This window comes from Enhydra lutris, unplaced genomic scaffold (genome assembly GCF_002288905.1).
Source record: "Enhydra lutris kenyoni isolate GAN:26980312 unplaced genomic scaffold, ASM228890v2 scaffoldscaffold2, whole genome shotgun sequence".
Classification (NCBI taxonomy): domain Eukaryota; kingdom Metazoa; phylum Chordata; class Mammalia; order Carnivora; family Mustelidae; genus Enhydra; species Enhydra lutris.
In genome coordinates, this window is record NW_019154086.1 from 21750405 (window position 1) to 21771980 (window position 21576).

The 21576-nt window shown below is 37.2% G+C and overlaps 1 protein-coding gene across 1 annotated transcript in view; it reads right to left on the reverse strand.

Moving 5' to 3' along the window:
• Positions 1-21576, reverse strand: part of LOC111149581 (EGF-like and EMI domain-containing protein 1) — a 481942-nt gene that overhangs the window by 138927 nt on the left and 321439 nt on the right. The window contains exon 4 of the mRNA XM_022506703.1: positions 14940-15062. Within this exon, the coding sequence (XP_022362411.1) occupies positions 14940-15062 (123 nt within the window). The remainder of the gene's footprint in view (positions 1-14939; positions 15063-21576) is intronic.

The following is a 21576-nucleotide window of genomic DNA, read 5'->3' on the forward strand; positions in this document are numbered from 1 at the left end:
GATTATTTAAAATAGAAGAAATTATAAAAAAATAAATAGATAACTTGTTCAGGTCTTTTAGCCACTTGAATTTTATAGGCATACCATCTTTATAATCATTGATTTAAATGAAAACGCTAACCTTTAATTTGTTTAAAGATACAGAACAAATTATTTTAAACCAACTTGTTTTCTTATCAATGAAAGGCAGTTTATATCTGATGAAGTTTTATAATATAGGTGAGGTTCAGTGGGGTGAGGTTTGGAGCTGATGACCGAGAAAGAATTCTTGAGACATCTTTGGTGCAAAATGGTGGTTTTATTAAAGTACAGGGACAGGACCCGTGGGCAGAAAGAGCAGCTGCCCAGGGTTGTGGGGGTGGCAGGTTATGTAGGAGGGGGTCGGGGGAGGTAAGGAAAAGGGAGGTTTCAATAGAACTTTCATATGCTAAAGAGGACCTACAAGATACCTGATACCAGAGGCCTTGCCATTCTCAAGGTCGTTTTTCCCCTTTTTAGCAAGGTATTAACATTAAGATAGTTGGGAGATTCCTAAAGAATGCCACATTATGTCTCACCCAGGAGTGGGGGTGGGGGGAGGTTGCCGGGTGTCAGTTTCTGTTTTGTCCTCAGCCAGCCTTCTGTTCCCTCATCAATAACCACCTTTTTTTCTTCCTATACTATTGTCAACATTTCTTGATGAATTAGTGGGAGTTATTTTGGTCAACCTCAAAAAAAAGAAACATAAATATACACGGAGTAGAGAAAGATTTTCGTTATTGTTATTTTTTGCAGCGCTCCAAGAGGTTGTGCTACTGCTGGGGTTGCTATAAGACTTACAACACCACACTTCTGTAAGCTTGCTGGAACCAGAGAACGTTGTAACTGAGAAACATACACTTAATTACTGTAAGGACCTACTTAGCAAGAGGCTTTCATTAAAGTTAAACTGTCCCTGCTCCCCTTCGCCCAGGGGATTCACTTAAAAACAAGTCCCGGAAACCAGCTCCAGGTAACAAAGCCCAGATACAAGGGTGGGTCAGGCCAGGTAGAGACATCCAATCAGTGGGGGGGGGGATGCATACTGTCTCCCTGGTTACCAAGGAGTATGGGCCCCGCCCTTTGGGAGCCTTTTGGGCGCCAATCCCAACCAAGGTGATAGGCTGGGTCAAATGTCTACTAGGGTAAATTGTAACTCAATTGGTCACCTAGCATCACTGTGGAGTTTCCTGTGTGTGTTACAATCTCATTGGTCACCTGTGCGTGGCCAGGCCCAACCGCATGGCCTTTGCTCTTAAAAGCTAGACTGTGAAACAGAGAAGGGTTGCCCTTTCTTGCAGAGAGAGGTGTGTCCCTGAACGTTCGGTTAGATTCTTGATGCTTGCCGCGAAATAAAGCTTTGCTTGACCTTCGCTGTATATCAGTCTCGCTCCTTTAATCACGGACCCATTATTGGGGCATAACAATTACAACATAAAATATACATATAAAATGCATTCTGTCAAGGATTATTTTTGTTTCTCCCTGACCTCATGCCCACACAGACAGGGAAACCTAAAGCATCATGGTTTTGCTCTTCTCCATCCCCACCCTGAAATGGACGTCCTATACACCCCAGTGATAAACTCAGACTAACCAGAGCCAATTCCCTTCCCCATCATAGGTGTGCTCCTGAGAAGTGAAGGCCTCCTCCAATGAGTCATGCCATTCGGTCAGGTGGTCTATTACTAGAGCGCTGTCAAAGGGTTTTCAAGGCCCTACTGCTTTTCTCAGTCTGCAAAACAGACTATAAGTAAAAATGAATTTATCATCAAGTACCCTGAGTATTTTGATAACAATCACAGAAGCCCACACTTTTATACAAGGTCAGAAGTCCAACAGCTCCCTTATAAAAAGAACAACATTGTTTAGAAAAATTCTTTGGATAAGATTCTTTAAATATCTCCTTCCTACATATGGGAATGCTGAAATATATGAAAGTTTATGTTTGTAATAGCATGAAGAACCTTACATATTTACAATATATACTATTTTTAGGAATATACTATTACCAATGAGATACCTGTATTGAAAATGTAATGTAAAAATAAATATGCATACTCTCATATGAGTGCTTGATTTTACTGACAATGCATGTAGAATATATCCGTCAGATGTATCGACAATAAACAAAATGAATGACATTCTTTCATGTTGATATTAATTGTATTTGATGAGGGAACAGAAGGCAAGCTGAGGACAAAGCAGAAGCTGACACTCCCCAACAACACCCGTCCCCATATATGTGACATTGCTCTTGCACTCCTGGCTGCCCAAAAGCTAAGGAAATGGAAAACAGTTAACTTATAGAGATCACAATCCTGCAAGGTAAGAGTCTCCCTCAGTTTATAAAAATCTTACCAATTTACATTTCTATCAATAACCTAGCTTCCAGAAGGAAATGTAGATACAATTAAATGTCGAACCTGCAGCCCATTGACAGATACTTGAAGCAGGCAGAGTGTAATGTTCTTCCAGGAAGCTCCCAACTATCTTCATGTTAATGCCTTGCTAAAAAGGAAAAACTACCTTGACAATGGCAAGGCCCCTGGTATCCCATGAGTTTTCTTTAACATATGAAAATCCTTTTGAAAACTCCCTTTTCCTTACCTCCCCCAACCCCATGGTATACAATCAGCCATCCCTCATAACCCCCATGTAGCAGCTCTTTCTGCCCTTGGGTCTTATCCCTGTTCTTTAATTAAACCACCATTTTGCACCAATAATGTGGGAAACAAAGGGAAAAGAAAAGTTATTAAATTTCCTTACTACCTAGAGCCCACTGACAAGTCCTTGAAAAGGGCAGAGTGACATTCCTCTAGGGACTCAACTGCCTTCACCTTAATACTTTGCTAAGGGCAAAAGGCAATCCTAGCCTGACTGTCTGACCCCCACCCACTCCAACCAGGATCCTGTAAATCTACTTTAACGTATAAAAATTCCTTTGGAAACTCCCTTTACCTCTAAACTCTCCAAGATACATGCTGGCAATCATCTCCAACCATATCACCCACCGATATATACCTGAAGGATCTCATGACTAAGGTTTTATTAGACGGTAGCAAATGACCTTTCCCAACAACAGCTAGCCCCTCAAGGTCCTGGAAACCTTGCTTCCAAAATTCCTTAAAGATTTACACTCTCCCTGACCCACTTCTACTTGCAAGTGTATAATGGACCACTCCTCACAACCCCAGGGCAGCAGCTCATTCTGCCTATGGGTCCTGTCCTCATGCTTTAATAAACCACCATTTTGCACCAAAGACGTCTCAAGAATTCTTTCTTGGTCCTCGGCTCTGGACTCCACCTCACTGAACCTCACTTACATTCTAAAACTTCATCACAAAGATATCTCAAAAATTCTTTCTTGGTTGTGGACTCCAGACCTCACCCCATCAAACCTCACCTATGTTCCAAAATCCCAACCAGTATTCAAGGAAGTGCTGATTTAGCCTATTAAGAAATTAAAAACTAGAATGATTAACAATAAAGGAACTTAACTTGGGTTTATGAACTAAAGCATACAGTTGTTTTCAGAAATGAGTAACTTTAATTCTTTCTATGAAATCCTGTACACACAGAAGGGGTTCTAGACTTCAGAAGCTTACTAAGAATACTGACATATGAAATCCAAGAGCAAAATAACAAGCTAATTTTAACTGGCTTATTTCCTGATTAAAAATTACACGTATGCATTCAGAGTCCCTCTTAATGAGTACTTATTGAAAGATAAAAAGTCTTCCTTGTTTAGAGATACAGTTTTAAAAAAAAAGAAAATTTTTAAATCAATTGCCCATTACTGTTTTTATAATAGTATAGAAAATAATATGAGTCTTGCAAGTATAGGAACTAACCATCTACATTTCACAAGTCCAGAAATGCCACTCTTTAGAATACAGGATCATACTGATCCTTTGGTGGATGTGATTTTATAATCTAAAAAAGATATATATATCTGGAGGGAAAACACAAATCCGAGGTGATTAAGGGTAGAGTGCTTCAGTTGGAGAATTTTTTTTTAGAAAAAATGAAAAATGCAATATAATCTTTCAAAAAGATCTGCTTATTTTTAAATGAGTAGAAAAACTCAAAGTAATTGTGAATTAAATTAAAAGATCTTATTCTTAAGGACATTAAACTTGGTGGGCGGGAGTGGTCTAAGATGATGGTGTAGGAAGACTCTGAACTCACCTCTTCCATGGATGCACCAGGTCCATACCTACATATAGAACAATTCCTCCTGAAAAAGAACTAAAGGCTGACTGAACAGCTTTTGCACAATAAAGGATAGAGGGACCTCACAGAGAACAGCAGGAGAGATAGAGACATGGTAATGAAAGGATTCCCACCCTGGACAATGCAAGCTGCACTGGGGAGAGACAGTACTGAGGGACAGTGAACAGATTCATCTGCCTTGGGGCACAGAAAAAAAGTTGTAGTTTAAAAGGGCAACTAAAATATGAAGGAACTAACCCTCCACCTAAACAGTGGAGGGTCAGAGGCATGGGCTAGTGCCATGGTTTATGCTATTGCTCCACCTTGATAGCGCAGATAGGCTCTGAGCACCCTAGCCATCCGGCTACCTCCATGAGTCTTAGACCCCTGGCCCACACTGATCCTAGGTACCCTGGGGCATAGGGAAAAAAGGCCAAGGTTTAAAAGAGCAACTACAATATAAAAGAACTAATCCCAAAGCTCTGCCAAATGGTGAAGGAGCAATGAAACACTCTGGGCACAAAGGGGCAGGCAAGCACCACTGTTTATGTTCTCCCTCTACCTTGATAGAACAGAAGAGAACAGGGTATAGTGCCGTGGCCAGCCTGCTGCTTCAGTGAACCCCAAGACCCTAGCCCACACCAGCCCCATTTGTTCCTCTAAGGAGACCACATAAGGCAGACCCAGCATCCCTCTGGACAGTGCTCACTCAGGACAATTCAAGCCATCTCACCAAGGTGACCCAGGTGCAAAGAATCCCAGGATACTCCATGCCCATATCTCCTTCAACTGGAGATGATAGTCTAGATGATTGTGCAGAAAGCCTACTTGGGCTTCTGCCCTGCCATAGTCACCGCTCTGTAGAATGCCCTGGAAATCCCAGATTATGCCCACTTCAGCTGAAGCTGTTCCATTAGGGTGCCCTCTATGTGGAGAGTCCCTGGACTTCTTGACTCATGCCCACTTCAGCTCCAGCCACCCAACCAGAATGGCCCGAGTGTGGAGTACCCCAGGACCCCCAGCTCACACTCACTAGATCTCCAGATAGCCAGAAAAAGCTGCCAGGCCCATGTAGTCTATACTGGAATGTCCCTACACAAGTCTATTCCTTCAAGTCTATAAGTGTAGTTGTTTGACCTAATTCCTAGAAACAAACATGGAAAGTAAAAAAAAAAAATGAGGAGACAGAGGTATATTCTCCAAACAAAAGAATGAGACGAAACTTCAGAAAAAGAACTAAATGAAATGGAGATAAGCAACTTACCCAATAAAGAGTTCAAAGTAATGGTCATGAAGATCCTTACTGGACTTGGGATAAGAAAGAATTAACTCAGTGAGAACTTTAACAAAGAAATTGAAAATAATTTTTAAAAAACCAATCAGTTGAATAATTCAACAACTGAAATGAAAAATACACTAATTCAGCAATTCAACAGCAGATTAAGATGTGGAACAACAGATCAGTGATAGGGAAGACAGGGTAATGAAAAGCATCTAAGCTGAATAGCAAAGAGGAAAAAAAAATAAATGAAGACAGGTTGAGGAATCTCTAGGACAACATCAAGCATACTAACATTTGAATTATAGGGGTCTCAGAAAGAGAAGAGAGTGAGAAAGGGGCAGAAAACTTATATAAGGAAATAATACCTAAAAGCATCCCTAACCTGCAGAAGAAACAGACATCCGTATACAGGTCCAGGAATAACAGAGAGTTCCAAATAAGATGAACCCAAGGAGGTCTACACCAAAACACATAAAAATTCAAATATCAAAAATTAAATATAAAGAGAGAATCTTAAAAGTAACAAGAGAGAAATAATTAATTATGTTCAAGGGAAACCCCAATGAGCTATCAGCTGATTTTTCAGGAGAAACTTTCCAGGCCACAAGAAAGTGACATAATATATCCAAAGTGCTGAAAGGAAAAAAACTCTACAATTAAGAATATTCCCCTGGCACTGCTCATGGGGAACCCAAGTCCTTCTGATTGAGGCCCAAAGCGGGGGAAAAAAAAGACTACTCTATATTAGATTACGCAAGATTATCATTCAGGACTGCTAGAGAATAAACACTGCATAATCCAGTAATTCCACTACTACCCAAAGAAAATGAGAACACTAGCTCAAAAAGATATATGTGCCCCTGTGTTTATTGCAGCGTTATTTACAATAGCCAAGATATGGAAACAACCTAAGTGTCCACAGCTAGATAAATGGATAGTTATACACACATGCACACACAAACATGTACACACACACACACACAAAGGAAGTTAACTGAACTCTAAAAAAGAACGATATTTTGCCATTTGTGACAACATGGATGGACCTGGAGGGCATTATGCTAGGTGAAACAGATCAGACAGAGAAAGACAAATACTGCCTGATTTCACTTACATGTGGAATTAGTTACATTACTAGACAAATGAACAAACGAAAAACAAAAGCAGAATTATAAATACAGAGAACAAACTGAAAACTGGTGGTTACCACAGGGGAGGGAGCAGGAATGTGGGTGAAATAAGTGAAGGGAATTAAGAGGTACAGACTTCCAGTTATAAAATAAACAAGTCATGGGGGTGAAAAGTAGTACAGCATAGGGTATATAGTCAAAAATATTACAATAATGTTGTATGGTGACAGTATCTATACTGTATTATATATATCTATATATATGTATTATATATATCTATACTGTATATATTATGGTAAACATAATATAATACTGAGAATCATTGAATCATTAGGTTCATTACATTGTTGACTAATATTACATTGTTGACATTGTATAGCAACTATGCTTCAATTAAAACAAAGAATACTAAACTTACGTTATGGTTCTTTATACAAGGCAACATTTAAGGGCCATGATCCAAACTTTGGAATGAAGTCCCTTGTTGCCCATCATTCCCAGACACTTCCACATGGCAATTTGCCCTGATTGGCTGCTTCTGTTTCATTGCTTTTGCAAGTGGCAGGAGTTACTGAAATAGTAGATTTGCGGTTGGTTAATTTTTGTCCTGGCATACTACGAACATGAGGCCCCTGTGAGAGATGCCTTGCTTATCAGCCACAGACTTCTGGGACCTCTTTTCTCTGGTCTTTCTCTTTTCGAATTACCAGTGAAGCTGTAACTGCCATAAATCTGTATGTCCCTAATGAAATTTGGAAAGTGAGCCAGCTCATCTTGGAGAATTTGTATCAGTTACAGTCTCTTCCAGTTTGTCTCACTACCAAATATACTTTTGACTGTAAGTGTTAGCTGAAAGCTGAAGTGTTGAAATGACCTCTCTGAATTATTAGAGGAGAAGTGATGGGCTTCGTTTAAAAGATTAACTTAAGGGGCACCTGGGTGGCTTAGTGGGTTAAAGTCTTTGCCTTCGGCTCAGGTCATGATCCCAAGGTCATGGGATCGAGCCCTGCAGTGGGCTCCCTGGGATCGAGCCCTGCAGTGGGCTCTCTGCTCAGCAGGGAGCCTGCTTCCCTTCCTCTCTCTCTCTCTGCCTGCCTCTCTGCCTAATTGTTATCTCTGTCTGTCAAATAAATAAATAAAATCTTTAAAAAAAATAAAAGATTAACTTAAAAAAAGAAAAAGTGGATTTTCCTTTTCATAGCAAAGTTCAGATTTGATTTATACGTGTGGTTTTCTCTCTAGTCTAAAAGACACAGATACTTAAGAATACCCTTAGACTTTCTACAAAGAAGGATTGTGGGTGTGGCAGGGTTGGCTTTGCTGTTAAAATCGTAGATGCCTTCCAATGTCAAACAAGAGAAAAAACTGACAACAGTATACCAATTGGGAATTTTTTAAAGAAACTAAAGATATGGAAGGAGTGTTGTTCAGTCCCAGGACTGAATGATTAGTGTCTACCCTGTTCCTTACAGCCTATTTTGATTCAGTGGTGGGTTATCTCTTTGTCTGGTTAACTCCCATAGCACTTCGCTTGCACCTGCCTTGTATTTACTCCTACTATCTTCTACTGTAGCTGTTTGTTCATCCAGCTTAAATCTTTTATTGAACTGGAAGCTCCTTGGAGACAGAAAGATAACCTTACACATATTTTTATCTTCAGCAACATATATCATAGGAGGAAATTTAAAAATAAGGAAAGAAAGAAAATTTCTTGAGCATATATTATGCATTAGGCAAATGCAAGGTGTTAGAATATGAAAAGGTACAATAACAAATTTGTGTTCCCTGTCTTCCTTTTGTATTAATTGAGACATAACCCTACATACACAGATGTAGATAAAATACCAGCTTTATTTTTCTAACAGTTGAAACTGAAGAAGATTTAGGGGTGTAGCAACAATGGGCTTCCTAAAACATATGCAGAATTAGGCAAATGCTCTCATCTGGTTATAGGTATAGCTGAAAAACCCCAATCTTCCCCATGTGGGCTTGTGCCCTTGTTAAACATACATTGTAGCAGAAAAGACCAGAATGTGCACTTTCTGCAGGCATTTGGGGATCCTAAAGAGGAGATAGGAAGGTAGGCTAAACTCCACAGTTTTTTCCCCAAGCATACAGTTTGCTTCTTCAAACCTGCCAGTGAGATGATTTGTTCTTTCATCTCTGGAAAGAAGGCAGTGAGGAGGAGGCAGACAAATGTCAGGATTGTTAGACTAATGAATATCCTTCTTCTATGGTCACGTAGTAGGGGAAAGGAGGATTTTCCACCACCAAGTTGTTTTCATACAACATCTCATTTAATCTTTCAATCTATATCAGTTTAGGTAGAGTGATTTTGGTTATTTAAATGAAGAAGGGAAAGCCCAAAGAAATTAAGTAACTTGTTCTAAGTTTCAGAGTTAGCTAATGTTAGTCAATATTCAAATCGAAAGTGCATGCTCTTTGTTTAACATGGTCCACAGTGAATGGGTCAAACACATATATGATGAATGAATGCATGGGTGGATGGATGAAAAGGAAAAAAAAAACTTGGCATACAATTATGCATCAGCTATGATAAATTCCAAGAATTTCAATTGAGTCAAGCTTTTAAACTTAATGACTTCCATATTGTAAATATGTCTTGATAAATTAAAAAAGGATAACTTTTTTTTTTTTTTTTTTTTTTTTTTTTTAGTTTATGAGGAAAGACTGTATGGAAATTTTCTCAAACTGTTCTGCATTTATATCATCCCAATAGAATGTCAGCTCCTGGAAGTAGGGAAGTACTACTACTACCATTATATCCTCCTTAACACCTATAGAAGTTCAGAAGTCCCCTTATAGATGACTATGAAGAGAAGCAATGCACAGACGTAGATAAATCCTTAATAATTTCTTCAAGTGAATTTTATTAACTTAAAACCTCATATGTATGCATTTATGTATGTGGATGGATAGATGGATTGATGGGTAGATGGATAGTTAGATGATATATAGATAAGTAGATATATATACATGATATTTTTTCTTAAAGTGCCACTAGCCTCTGGTATTGGGTGCACATCTTTACTAAGTTGAGAAGAGGCATAGTGATATGTCATAAGTGTGGGAAGAATTATTATAAGGGAAGATTCTGATTAACGAGGTCTTTCTGAACTAAGAAGACAATAAAATCAAAAGGCTTAAACTTACACTTAAACAGAAGGAATATAGGTTACATGTCAGGAAGGCTTTCCTGAAGCAAGGGTTATTAAACAGGGTATGGAAAAGATTTGCAGAACCTCCTCCTTTGGAGTTCTCTGATAATCAGGATAAACCACCAGCTGGTTCAGATACAGTGCTGCTTGGGCAAGGAGTGGCCTGCATGAACTCTCAAAACATATAATAAAATTATTTGGACTTTCTTTATCACAAAATAATTTTATTACTCCAGTATTCTCAAATAATGCAACACAGTGTTGAGCACACAACAGTTGCCCAATGAAAGTTTACTGACCAGATTAACCAGTAAAATGGCTGTAGGGAAAAGGAGAACTGGATTATTCCCAGCTCTATAAACAGTCTGAAACTTGGAGGAAATCAGTCAGTTCCTCCAGGTCTTCACTTCCCTTCACTTCTCTGTGAGTCGAAGGTCCCTTGGATTCTCGTAGTGCTGTGACTCCATGGTTCCGATTAACCTGATCTGTAACCACTTCACGTTGGCTATCAATATCATAGAAGGGAAATAAGAAAGGTTGGCTTCTAGTGTCACTTTGTCCACCAATCAGCATTTTAATGTAGCTCAAATCATTTAATTTCCCTGGGATTCCACCTATAGAAGCCTTTTTGAGACAACAACTCTGTGATTCCATCACAATGGCATACCAAGTTACATTCTTTGCTTATTCATATTATCATTTCTGATGTTTTTCAGGGGAAAAAATGGCTCAAAATATTATCAAAATTACTTTTAAATATTTTAACTGTCCATTCATTAAACAATATAGTTTTATGTTCATTTATTTCTGTCAAATGTAAATTTATCTCAAATGTCTAATCAGTGTTTATTATCAGTTCCTTTATTAAAAATATGGTAATGTTAGTTACTATTTTATTTAGAAAAAATATCTTTGACTCCATGGGACTACTATGCTCAGAGAGTCACACTAGTTATAAAATGCTTCACCCATAACTTAGAAAATCCTCATAGAGAAATTTCAGAAAGTTCAAACTAAGCTACAAGACTTTGATTTGCCCTCTAGAAGTAAAAATGTGATTTACTTTTTCAAATGAAACAGACTTGTTATCAGCAAATATTTACACAAAGACCTGCTGATAACCAAATGGTTTAACTAGCCAGACGTTAAGTGACAAACCCAGCATGATAAGAATCTGTAGATAAGGAAATGAATAAAGGTATACTGACTGTATGCCGCATGCATTTATATTTGAATGGATGGGTATTCATCTGTCCATTCATTCATTCAGTAAGCATTCATGGAATTCTGCTAGGTACTAGACACCTGTTGACTGGGGATGAGAAAGTGGTAAGACATGATAAGACCTGGCCCTTTCCCAGAAGATATTCCCAATCTAAGAGACAGTACAAATGTGTCAATAAGAACAGTGCCCTTATGAGTTCTATACTAGAAGTATATACAACACGAAAGGAAAGAGAGTGTAACTACAGGCCCAGAAATAAGAAATAATAGATTTAGATCCCCCTAACAAGAATGACAGGTGTGGAATCAGACACACAATGTAGCTATGTGTAAAACAGTAAAGGAGAAGGATATAATTATAAACATGAGCATACAATAGAACTCTACAGATTGGAGAAAAATAAGATTTTTAAAACTGTAAAGTTGAATTATTGATATCTGAAACTCAGTAAACTAGTTGAGCATATACAGTAAAGAAAGAAAAGAAAATAGAACAGAAGAAAGCAGCTTGTGATAGAGAATGCAAGGGCCTAGAAGTGTATAAGCAAAGTAACAGAACAAGGGGATGTTAAGCAGTTTCCTGGCCTCTGCCTGATGCAAATCTGATGCAAATACCACCCTCTTCCCTCAGTTGTGAAAATTAATGTCTTCAGACATTACCAAATGTCTCTGAGGCACAAAATCACTCCAGTTGAGAATCACTACCGTAAAAAACATATGAGAAACACAAATTACTGGCCTATTTCACTTATGGTTATGAATGTAAAAATCCTAAAAATAATTGCAAATTGGATTTAATAGCAAATGAAATATTAAATCCAGTTGAATTTTTTCCTGAAATGCAAAGATGATTATATATACAAAAAGCTATAAGATTATAGTCCATGTTGACACATTAAAGAAAAACTCTATGTCCTTTCATAAATATATATGTATCTGTGTCTGTACATACATGTATATACATGCACACACCATATACTAGGGTGTCCACTAGTAGGCGGTTCTTTCTCCTCTGTATTTCCCTTTTTAATTTACACCTTATAGTAACCAACCTGCCGTGTGAATTAGAAACCATGCTTTAAGTTCAGCGCTATGCATGAGAAAAAGGGATCCCACGTAACTGAGCTAATCAGAAGCCTTCTCCACAAGTTTATAGATCTTTAGAGAAAAGATTAAAAAAGTAAGAATAGCTAACAAGGCCATTTACAAATGTTTCATTTCCATTGAAAAGTAGACTCCAGATTTATTTTAATAGTATAACAAATGTTTACTATGTTGATCTGTATTTTATTTCATTTAATTTTATTATTTTGTTTTATTTTTTAATAATAAAAGATGGGAAAAGATTTATTAATGAAGTGCTAAAAGATCTGTATTTTAAAAAGCAATTCCATGAAGTTACATTCAACTTATATTAATGCAAAAAAAAAAGTGTTTTCAAATGATTAATTCTATATCTGTAGCATTCAATACAATGGTTTTTGAAACCAACCAGCCCTTACTGTTAGCATCCAGTAAATAAATATGAATGACTCATCAGTGAACTCCCATGAATTGAAATGCTTATTTGCAGTGGCTTTAGAATGCACCCAATTTCAAAATGACCTCTATTATTTTTTATTTAATTATGTATGTAAATGAATCTGAGATCACTGTATGTTCCACAATCCAGCAAGCTGGTTCTCTAACATCACTATGTCTACCAGCCATTTAAGGAAATGAATAGGAAAAGATTATGAGATGTAAGGAGACTGTGAGCTGGTTCTTTACGCTGGAGGATGTTGCACTCCAAACCACCATCCCCAGAGCTACATCTCACTAAGTAGGAAGTCAGTGTTAGCTCAGAGTCACACTCTTGATTCTCACAAATCCTGACCTCCCTCTTACTCAGTCTGTGCAAAAGCACATGGGTTAAGTGAAACCATGGAAATCACTTCTCTAAATGTTTTGACGATTGTATGAAGAGCAACTAACTTCAATTAAATATGAGATAATTGCAGGTCAATTAATTAGGGGGTACAAAGTATATCATGACTTATTAGCCTAATAGTTATTATAAACATAATTGCAATAGGTATACCTAACCACCAGCTAATTGGTGCTAATAAAGTGCTGGGCACTTCAAATATATCTATAATAAGGATGACGGTGATAACAATACTCAACTGAAAGAAACAAAGAGATTGCTGCCTGTCAGGGAACGGAAGGGTCATGACAAGAAATATTCTCATCATGTAGTCCATGCTGTCTTCAGCAGTCACTGTCCCACTTTTCATTAGGACACCATGGGATCCTTCAGTCCTCCTGTTCTGGGATATTGAATCAACAGCGAGAACACCACTGACAGATAATCTCAGCAGTAATAAAGATTTAAAGGAACCTGGGTAAATTTAGGGCTTGCCTTTATTAATTTACACTCTCCAGGGCAGAGGACCTTGCTTGGGGTGTGGCCTATTTCAGGAAAGCCCAAAGGCAGTTGCCTTTGAATATCTGCCTGCTTACCTGGGGCCTTTCTTGTCGCTGCCTGCCAGAATTTGCCAGAAGGGACTGAGCCACACTGCTTCCTAAGAATTTGATAAATCCTCCAACCTACTCATACCTACAGCTTGTCTTGCCTTGGCATCTCAATCAAACCCACAGCCTCAGCCCCAGTTGCCTTCAGCTGGATGTCCTTTGTTTATTTTGTTTTCTCCTACTAACTTACTCACATATGGCCCATTGGAAATAGACATTGTCACAGGTAAAAAATGAGGAGGATTTTTAAATCAGTGAGAAAACATAGAATAAATACACTTCTAAGAGATCTAAAAAAATGCTTTAGCATTTTAGTAATATGACTAGATGGGGGGGGGGATCAGAAAGGATAGTAATAAGACATCCTATAGCGTTCCTTTTAACTTGAATATCTCTCCTTAGAGAATAAGAAAAGAGACCAGTCTCTGGTTCCCATTATATTCCCAATATGGGCAGTAACTGAATTTATAAATGGGAGTAAAATTCATAGTTATCATCTGAACACCGACTATATACCACCCACTATGCTAAATGCTTTAGACGCATTATCTTATTTAATCCCATGGCAACTTTTGTGATTTTACAAAGTACCATTATCCCAAATATAGATGAGAGAAGAGTCTTAGCAAGACAATAAAATTCATAGGGCTACCTAAACTGTTAAGTGAGAGACTGAGACTCCAATCCAGGTCTCTTTGAATCCAGTGCATTTAACTCCATGCTATAATGCCGTAGAATACCATTCTGAAAGGTTTGGGCTGATGTTTCGATCTTTGCCTCTAATCGGTAAACTCCTTCAGGGCAGAATTTATCTCTCATTAATTTTTATATTTGCAGAATATGGAATAATGCCTGTTACAGAGCAGGAACTCAATGATTGTCAAATGAACCAAATGATGAATTAATAAATAAAAAAAGGCAGAAATTAATTTTAAAAGGAGACAGTAAATTGAAGTTTGTGAAAAAAGCTAATTCTGCACCAAGAATACTATCCCTGTTGTTGGTTTGGTGCCCCTCCATTTCCACTGTACCAACATATGAGTATTTTATGATAAGCACCATTTTTACTTTAGAATTAAATGAAATGCTTTCGAAAATACGTACTTTACCCAGGGATTTAAATGAACGATTGAAATTCCATAATCAGAACATGACACGACCAAGAAAGCGTATAATCATATGTTTCCTATAATAAGCTACTTGAAGTGTTCTTAGGGGTACAATTTTGTAATCTAGAAATGAGAGGAAGATCTCTGCTCTTGACAACATTCAACACAGGCACTTCAACTGGCTTTGGATCAAAGACAAACTCCCTCTTTTGCATTACATAGATGTTCTCTCTTTCCTTATCTGTAAGTGGACAGTCCTAACCGTTACCTTCACATCCTCTGCCATCTTCCTCCAGCTTCTGGCAAGCTTGACCCTTGCAGTAGTAACTGCCAATTGTATTGCGGCATTGGTTCTGACAGGCACCATTGTCAATGGTACATTCATTTATATCTGCAATTGAATATTTAAACAGAATTAGCCTCCTCTAACCAGACACATAAAAAGACTTCAGTGGGTCTCTTAAAAATGGACCATAAGAGAATGACTTTATTCCTTGACCTCAGATTAAATGACATAACACTACAATATCTTACTTTAATTAGAACTAAGGTACTCTAATTTTGACGTAAAGGAAAAGGCAGGTCATAGCCTTTGGCACTTAAAATATTTTTGAACAGAGTACTAAGGAGTTGTTTAGTCTTACGGAATTTGGAGACTTACAATATGCGTCCAGAAATTTCATATTCGAGTCATCATTTGATGACTCACACACATTGAGTCAGAACACTAGGTTGCCTATTTGTCCATTAAGTAAAGGCTGTTACTGGCTTCTCAAATAAATAACTATTGAGCACCCCCACTATATATCTGGCATTGTGCTGGGCAGGGTGGTAGAGGTAGAAACATAGTTCCAAGGTTTCCAGTGGTTAAAATCCAGGTGGGGATGAGGACCACAAGGAAGTGTGATTTGGTTGCGTCCACGTACTGGATATGTCCACACTCCATTCTAAACCTGCGGCCAGAGCCTATCTTTACAGATGTCTCCCCCCCATCTGGTTTAGAGGTAATAAGCATCCCAACACGTCTGTAGATTTGAGAATGGTGTGTCCTGCTCACAAGAGGCTGCTCTCCTCCATGTTCCCTAACTGACCTACTAAATCTTTGCCTCTGGAGATGAGTGTGGCTGGAAGAGAGAGAGAGGGTAAAAAGGGCAGGAAGGAAGTGGGGAGGAGCAGGTAAAAATGGGAGAGAGACAGAAGGAAAATGTGTTCATCCGAAAGAGCAGAAGAAGCTGACAGAGTAGAATCACAGAAAATGAAGGGCTGAGTGGTCCTGACTGCGGAACCATGAGGACAGGGCACTGATACTGGAGGAGCGAAGAACTGACAGGCAGAGTGAGCTGTGGTGCTTCCTGACTGGATGTTACGGTCTGAGGCATGGTTGCGCAGGTGTTGAGACCGTTTTTGTTTGTTTTTAGGTGACTTTTTATTGAAATGTGCCATAGACACAGAAAAATATATAAATCCTAAGTATACTGTTGGGTGAGTTTTTCAGATATAGAATAGACCAATGTAACCACACTAAAGAGAACATTACCCTGCCTGGCTGAAGGTAGCAATGAGCCCCATCTTTAATCACTAGGGGTTACAGGTTTTGTCTTTTTGAACTATATAAGCAGAATCATACTGTATTTGTGTCTGCGTTGTGTGGCTTCTTTTTTTAAAAGGACTTTATTTATTTATTTGAGACAGAGAGAGAGAGAGCAAGCACAAGCAGGGGGAGGCAGAGAGAGAGGGAGCAGTAGACTCCCTGCTGAACAGGGAGCCCAACATGGGGCTTGATCCCAGGACCTTGGGATCATGACCCGAGCCAAAGGCAGACACTTAACCTCCTGAGCCACCCAGGTGCCCCTGTGTCTGGTGTCTTTCAGCATTCTGCTTCTGAGATATACCCACGTTGTTGCATACACTTGCAGTTTGTTCATTCTCATTCCTGTATATCATACAATTCTATAAATACACCACAATTTTAATTGACCCATTTCATAGCTGATGAGATATTGGATATTTTCTTATTTGGGGGTTAAGAGTGCCGTTATAAACATTCTCAGAACTGTCTTCAGTGAACTCACGTGTGCCCTTCTGTTGAGTAATATATCTAGGACTGGAATTGCTAGGTCAAAAAGTATGATATGCTTGGCTTTGGTAGTTATAGCCACATAGTCTTCTAAAGAAGTTAGGATCTAAGTTATACTCTCACCAATGGTATATTAGATACCAGATGCTACTCATGCATCCCTGCGAACATCTGGGATAGTCTCTTTTGTTTTGTTTTATTTTTATTCTTCTGGGAGAGTGCATAATATGATCATATTATAATCTGTAATTTGCATTTTCTTGATGACTAGTTAGTTTAAGCACATTTTCATGTTATTGGGCATTTAGATAACATCTTGTTGAAGTGCTTGTTCAAATATTTTGTCCATTTGTCCAGTTCTTAAATTATTGGTTACTTTACTAGGGGGTGAGATAGAATGTTAAATAGCAGTGGTAGTAATGATCGTCTTTGCCTTGCTTCTGAATGCAGAAGGATTTTTTTTTTTTCTACATTTCACTGTTAAGTATGATGTCTACATAGTTGGGTTTTTTTAATAGATTAGTTTTATCAGATTAAAGGATAGGGTTTTTTTTTTTTAACATTTCACTGTTAAATATGATGTGCACATAGCTGGGATTTTTTTTATAGATAAGTTTTATCAGTTTAAGAAATGTCCTTTCTACCCCTACTTTCTTTACTATTTGTATTATAAATAGATGTTAAGTTTTATTTTATTATTTATTTTATTTATTTATTATTACTAATTTTTCTGAATCTATAAAGATAGTTATATGGTTTTTCTTGTTCATTCTGTTAATGCAATAGATAAAGCTGATTGATTTTTGTATCCCTGAAGTAGAGGTGGTCATGATACAGTGACTTTTTAATGTATATCTGGATTCAGTTAGCTAATATTTTGTTTAGAATTTTTGAGATTATATTTATGAGAGAGACTTGTCTATATTTTTTATTTCTTGTAATATCCTTGTTAGATTTTGGCATCCAGATCATACTAGATACGTAAAACAACTGGGAAAGGTTTTTTCTCTTCTATTCTCTGAGATAATCTATATAAGATTGTTATCATTTCTTACTTAAATGTTCAGAAGAGTTCATTTGTGATTCCATCTGGGCCTGGGATTATGATTGTGTACTTATGCGTATGTGTGTATGTGTGTGTGTGCGCACAGTTTTTAATTACAGATTCAGTTTCTTTAGTAAATATAAGAATATTCAGATTTTTATTTAAACATGTAGAAAAATTATGTGTTTCAAGGGGTTTGTCCCTATCATGTAAATGTTCAAATATATTGCTGTTAAGTTGTTCACAATAGTCTCACACTATCTTTTTAATGTCTGTCTAATTTGTAATGAGGTCCCCTTTCTTATTCCTGAAATAAGTGTGTGTCTTCTCTTCTATTTTTGATCAGCTTTGGTATCTATCTATCTATCTATCTATCTTTATCTTTAAAAAACAAATTTTTGGCTTTATTGGTTTTTCAGTATTCCACATTTTTCCATTTAATTACGTTAGCACTGTGATCTCTATCATTGCCTTCCTTCTACTTTCTTTAGATTTCTTTCACTGCTCTGCTTCTAAGTTGTTGAGATGGAAATTTATATCATTTATTTTTAGACTTTCTTCTTTTAAAATATTTCTGGTTATCTACGAGTGGGTAACAAACCAGTCCCAAATTCATTTAAAAAGGCAATTGACTGGGGTGCCTGGGTGGCTCAGTTAGTTAAGTGTCTGACTCTTGATCTCAGCTTGGGTCTGGATCTCAGAGTCATGAGTTTAGGTGTAGGTATTAGGGAGGGCATGTATTGCATGGAACACTGGGTGTGGTGCATAAATAATGAATCGTGGAACACTAAAAAAATAAAATTAAATTAAAAACAACAACAACAGGGCGCCTGGGTGGCTCAGTGGGTTAAGCCACTGCCTTCAGCTCAGGTCATGATCTCAGGGTCCTGGGATCGAGTCCCACGTCGGGCTCTCTGCTCAGCAGGGAGCCTGCTTCCCTCTCTCTCTCTCTCTCTGCCTGCCTCTCTGTCTACTTGTGATCTCTCTCTGTCAAATAAATAAATAAAAAATCTTTAAAAAAAAAAAACACCAACAAAAAGAAAGCAGAAAGAAAAAAAAGGCAATCTACTGTTATCTTTCACATTTTTGAGGACTGACGGACTCCATTTGATGGTCTTCATTTGGGATTTCAAGTACGGTAGCAGTCAAGTGACAGTCAGGGTTAAGCTTACATAAGGCCTTTTAACTCATATGTTGGGATTGGGGCTGAGATGGTTGGAATATTTGCGTGGTTGGTGGGGCATTGATATCTCTCTCCACGTGCCCAAATTTGACTTTCTCACTAAATGGTGGTCTAAAGGTAGAGACATTTTACAAGGTGGTTATCATTCCTCAGTGAGACTTTCTAAGAGATCCAAACAGAAGCTACAAAGCTCCTCATGACATAATCTTTGAAGTACATCGGATTGTTTCTTAGATATCTTTTGGTTAAAGCAGTCACAGGCCAGCTGAGATTCTAGGATGTGGAGAAATTCCTTCCCACAATGTGGGAATTGCCGAATTTCAGGAAAGAAAGAAATTGATGGCAGCCTTCTTGGACAGAGCATATCACAGTAATACAAATTTTCCTAAAAATAAATTATTAGCTGCATCCCACAGGTTTTCTTTTGTTATAATGTGTCATCACTCAATTCAAAATATTTCCTAATCTACCTTAACCCTTCTTTGGGTTATTTCGAGGTACATTTTGAAGGTTTTTCAAACATTTGTGGCATTTCCAATTATCTTGTTCGTATAATACGCTGTATCAATTTGGCCAGCTACACAGTATAACTTACATGACTTCAATTCTTCAAAACTTGTTAAGGTTTGCTTTATATTCCAGCATATGGTCAATTTTGGTTAAAACAAAAAATCTCTGTTTACTGGAAAATAAGATCTATTCTACAATTCTCAGGTGCTACGTTTTCTCTAAATATATATGCAACAGACATATTACATGTATATACGTATTTTATATACATATTTCAAATATGTACAAATATGTATATTTAATGAGTTCGAGTTTATTAATCATGTTTTTCATATCATTGTATCATTGTATCCTTAAGGACTTTTTTATATGTTTATTGTATCGGTTAGTACAATCTACATGATTTTATGTTTGCCCTTTTATGACTACAAGTTGTGTTTTATATATTTTGAAGCTCTATTGTAAGTGACATACAAATTTAGAATTGCCACATCTTCCTAGCAAATTAATGCTTTGTTATTTTAAAATGCTCTTCTTTAGATACAGCTATATTTCTTTCATTAAAGTTGAGGTTTAATAATATTGGTATAGCTTTATAAGTTTTCTTTTGGTTTGTTGTTTGCATGACATTTTATGCTCTAAACTTTTAACTTTTTTCTATATGCATATATTCAAGAAATTATATCCATACATTTATATTTGTCTATATGTGTTATTTTAAATATTCCAATATCCTTAAGCTGTGATATTATGTCATTGACTTTAATGTAATTACTGACATATTTGGATTAAAGTTATCATTTTACTATTTTTCTAAATTTCTATATATATATATATTTTTTTTTTAAAGATTTTATTTATTTATTTGACAGACAGAGATTACAAGTAGGCAGAGAAGCAGTCAGAGAGAGGAGGAAGCAGGCTCCCTGCTAAGCAGAGAGCCCAATGTGGGGCTCGATTCCAGGACCCTGGGATCATGACCTGAGCCGAAAGCAGAGGCTTTAACCCACTGAGCCACCCAGGCACCCCTAAATTTCTATATATTTTATGTTACTTTTGCTCTCTACTACTTTGTCCTCTTAAATTTATTATTTTACTCTTCTATTTGCACTCTATATTAGATTGTCAGTTATACATCCTTTATTATTCTTTGAGTAGTTACTCTAGATATTAAAACATATATTATTAAATTCTAATATAAATTAGTACTTTAACCACTTCCCTGGCAATGCTAGAATTTATATTTTAATTCCATTTATGCTTTTCCTGCTTTTATGTTATTGCTATCATGGTTTTTAACTTCAGATCTTTAGACCCCATAACATTTATTATTATTTTATATAGTCAATAATGTGGTGTGTAAACAATGAATTTTGGAACAATGAAAAAAAATTTAATTTAATTTAATTTAAAAAATAACTTAGACATCCATATATTTATCTTTTCTGCTATTTATTACTACTTCCTGCACTTCTGTACTTCTTTCTCGAATAATGTTCCCTCTGCCTGAAAATTGCTTTTAGTGTCTTTTCATGTGGATCTTCTGGGTTTTTGTTTTTGGTTTTTTCTTTCAGATTTTGTTTGTCAGGAACTGATATGCTTTTACTTTAATTTTTAAATAAACTTTTATAAAACTTTAGAATAGTTTTAGATTTTGCAGAAAAAAACTACAAAGATAGTACAGAGTGCAAAGATAGGACAGGCAGCTTCCCAGTGAAGCTCACTGCTACCTCCAGCAACAGGCTCCTGCCCACTATCCCTGCCAGCAGCACCTCTGAAAAGCTTTATGCCATCCTGTGGGCCATAGTCACACCCTCACCAAGATCTGAATTTCAGCCTGGTGGGTGGGCAAGGGGAGAATGCTTCCAAGTCCATTCTTTTCTTGGTTAAGCTCCTTCAGTCCTAGACATAAGGGCTGTTCCCTACCATCTGCTATTCCTATATTCTCCAACATTCTCTTTATCCCTCTGAGTACTTTATCTTCAGTTTTTAATTAATAATCTATAGTACTTTTTTCCCCCGATCAAATACTTGCTGTGGTTTCTGTCTTTTATTGGACTTTGAGTGGCATACATTCTCTTCAGTATCTT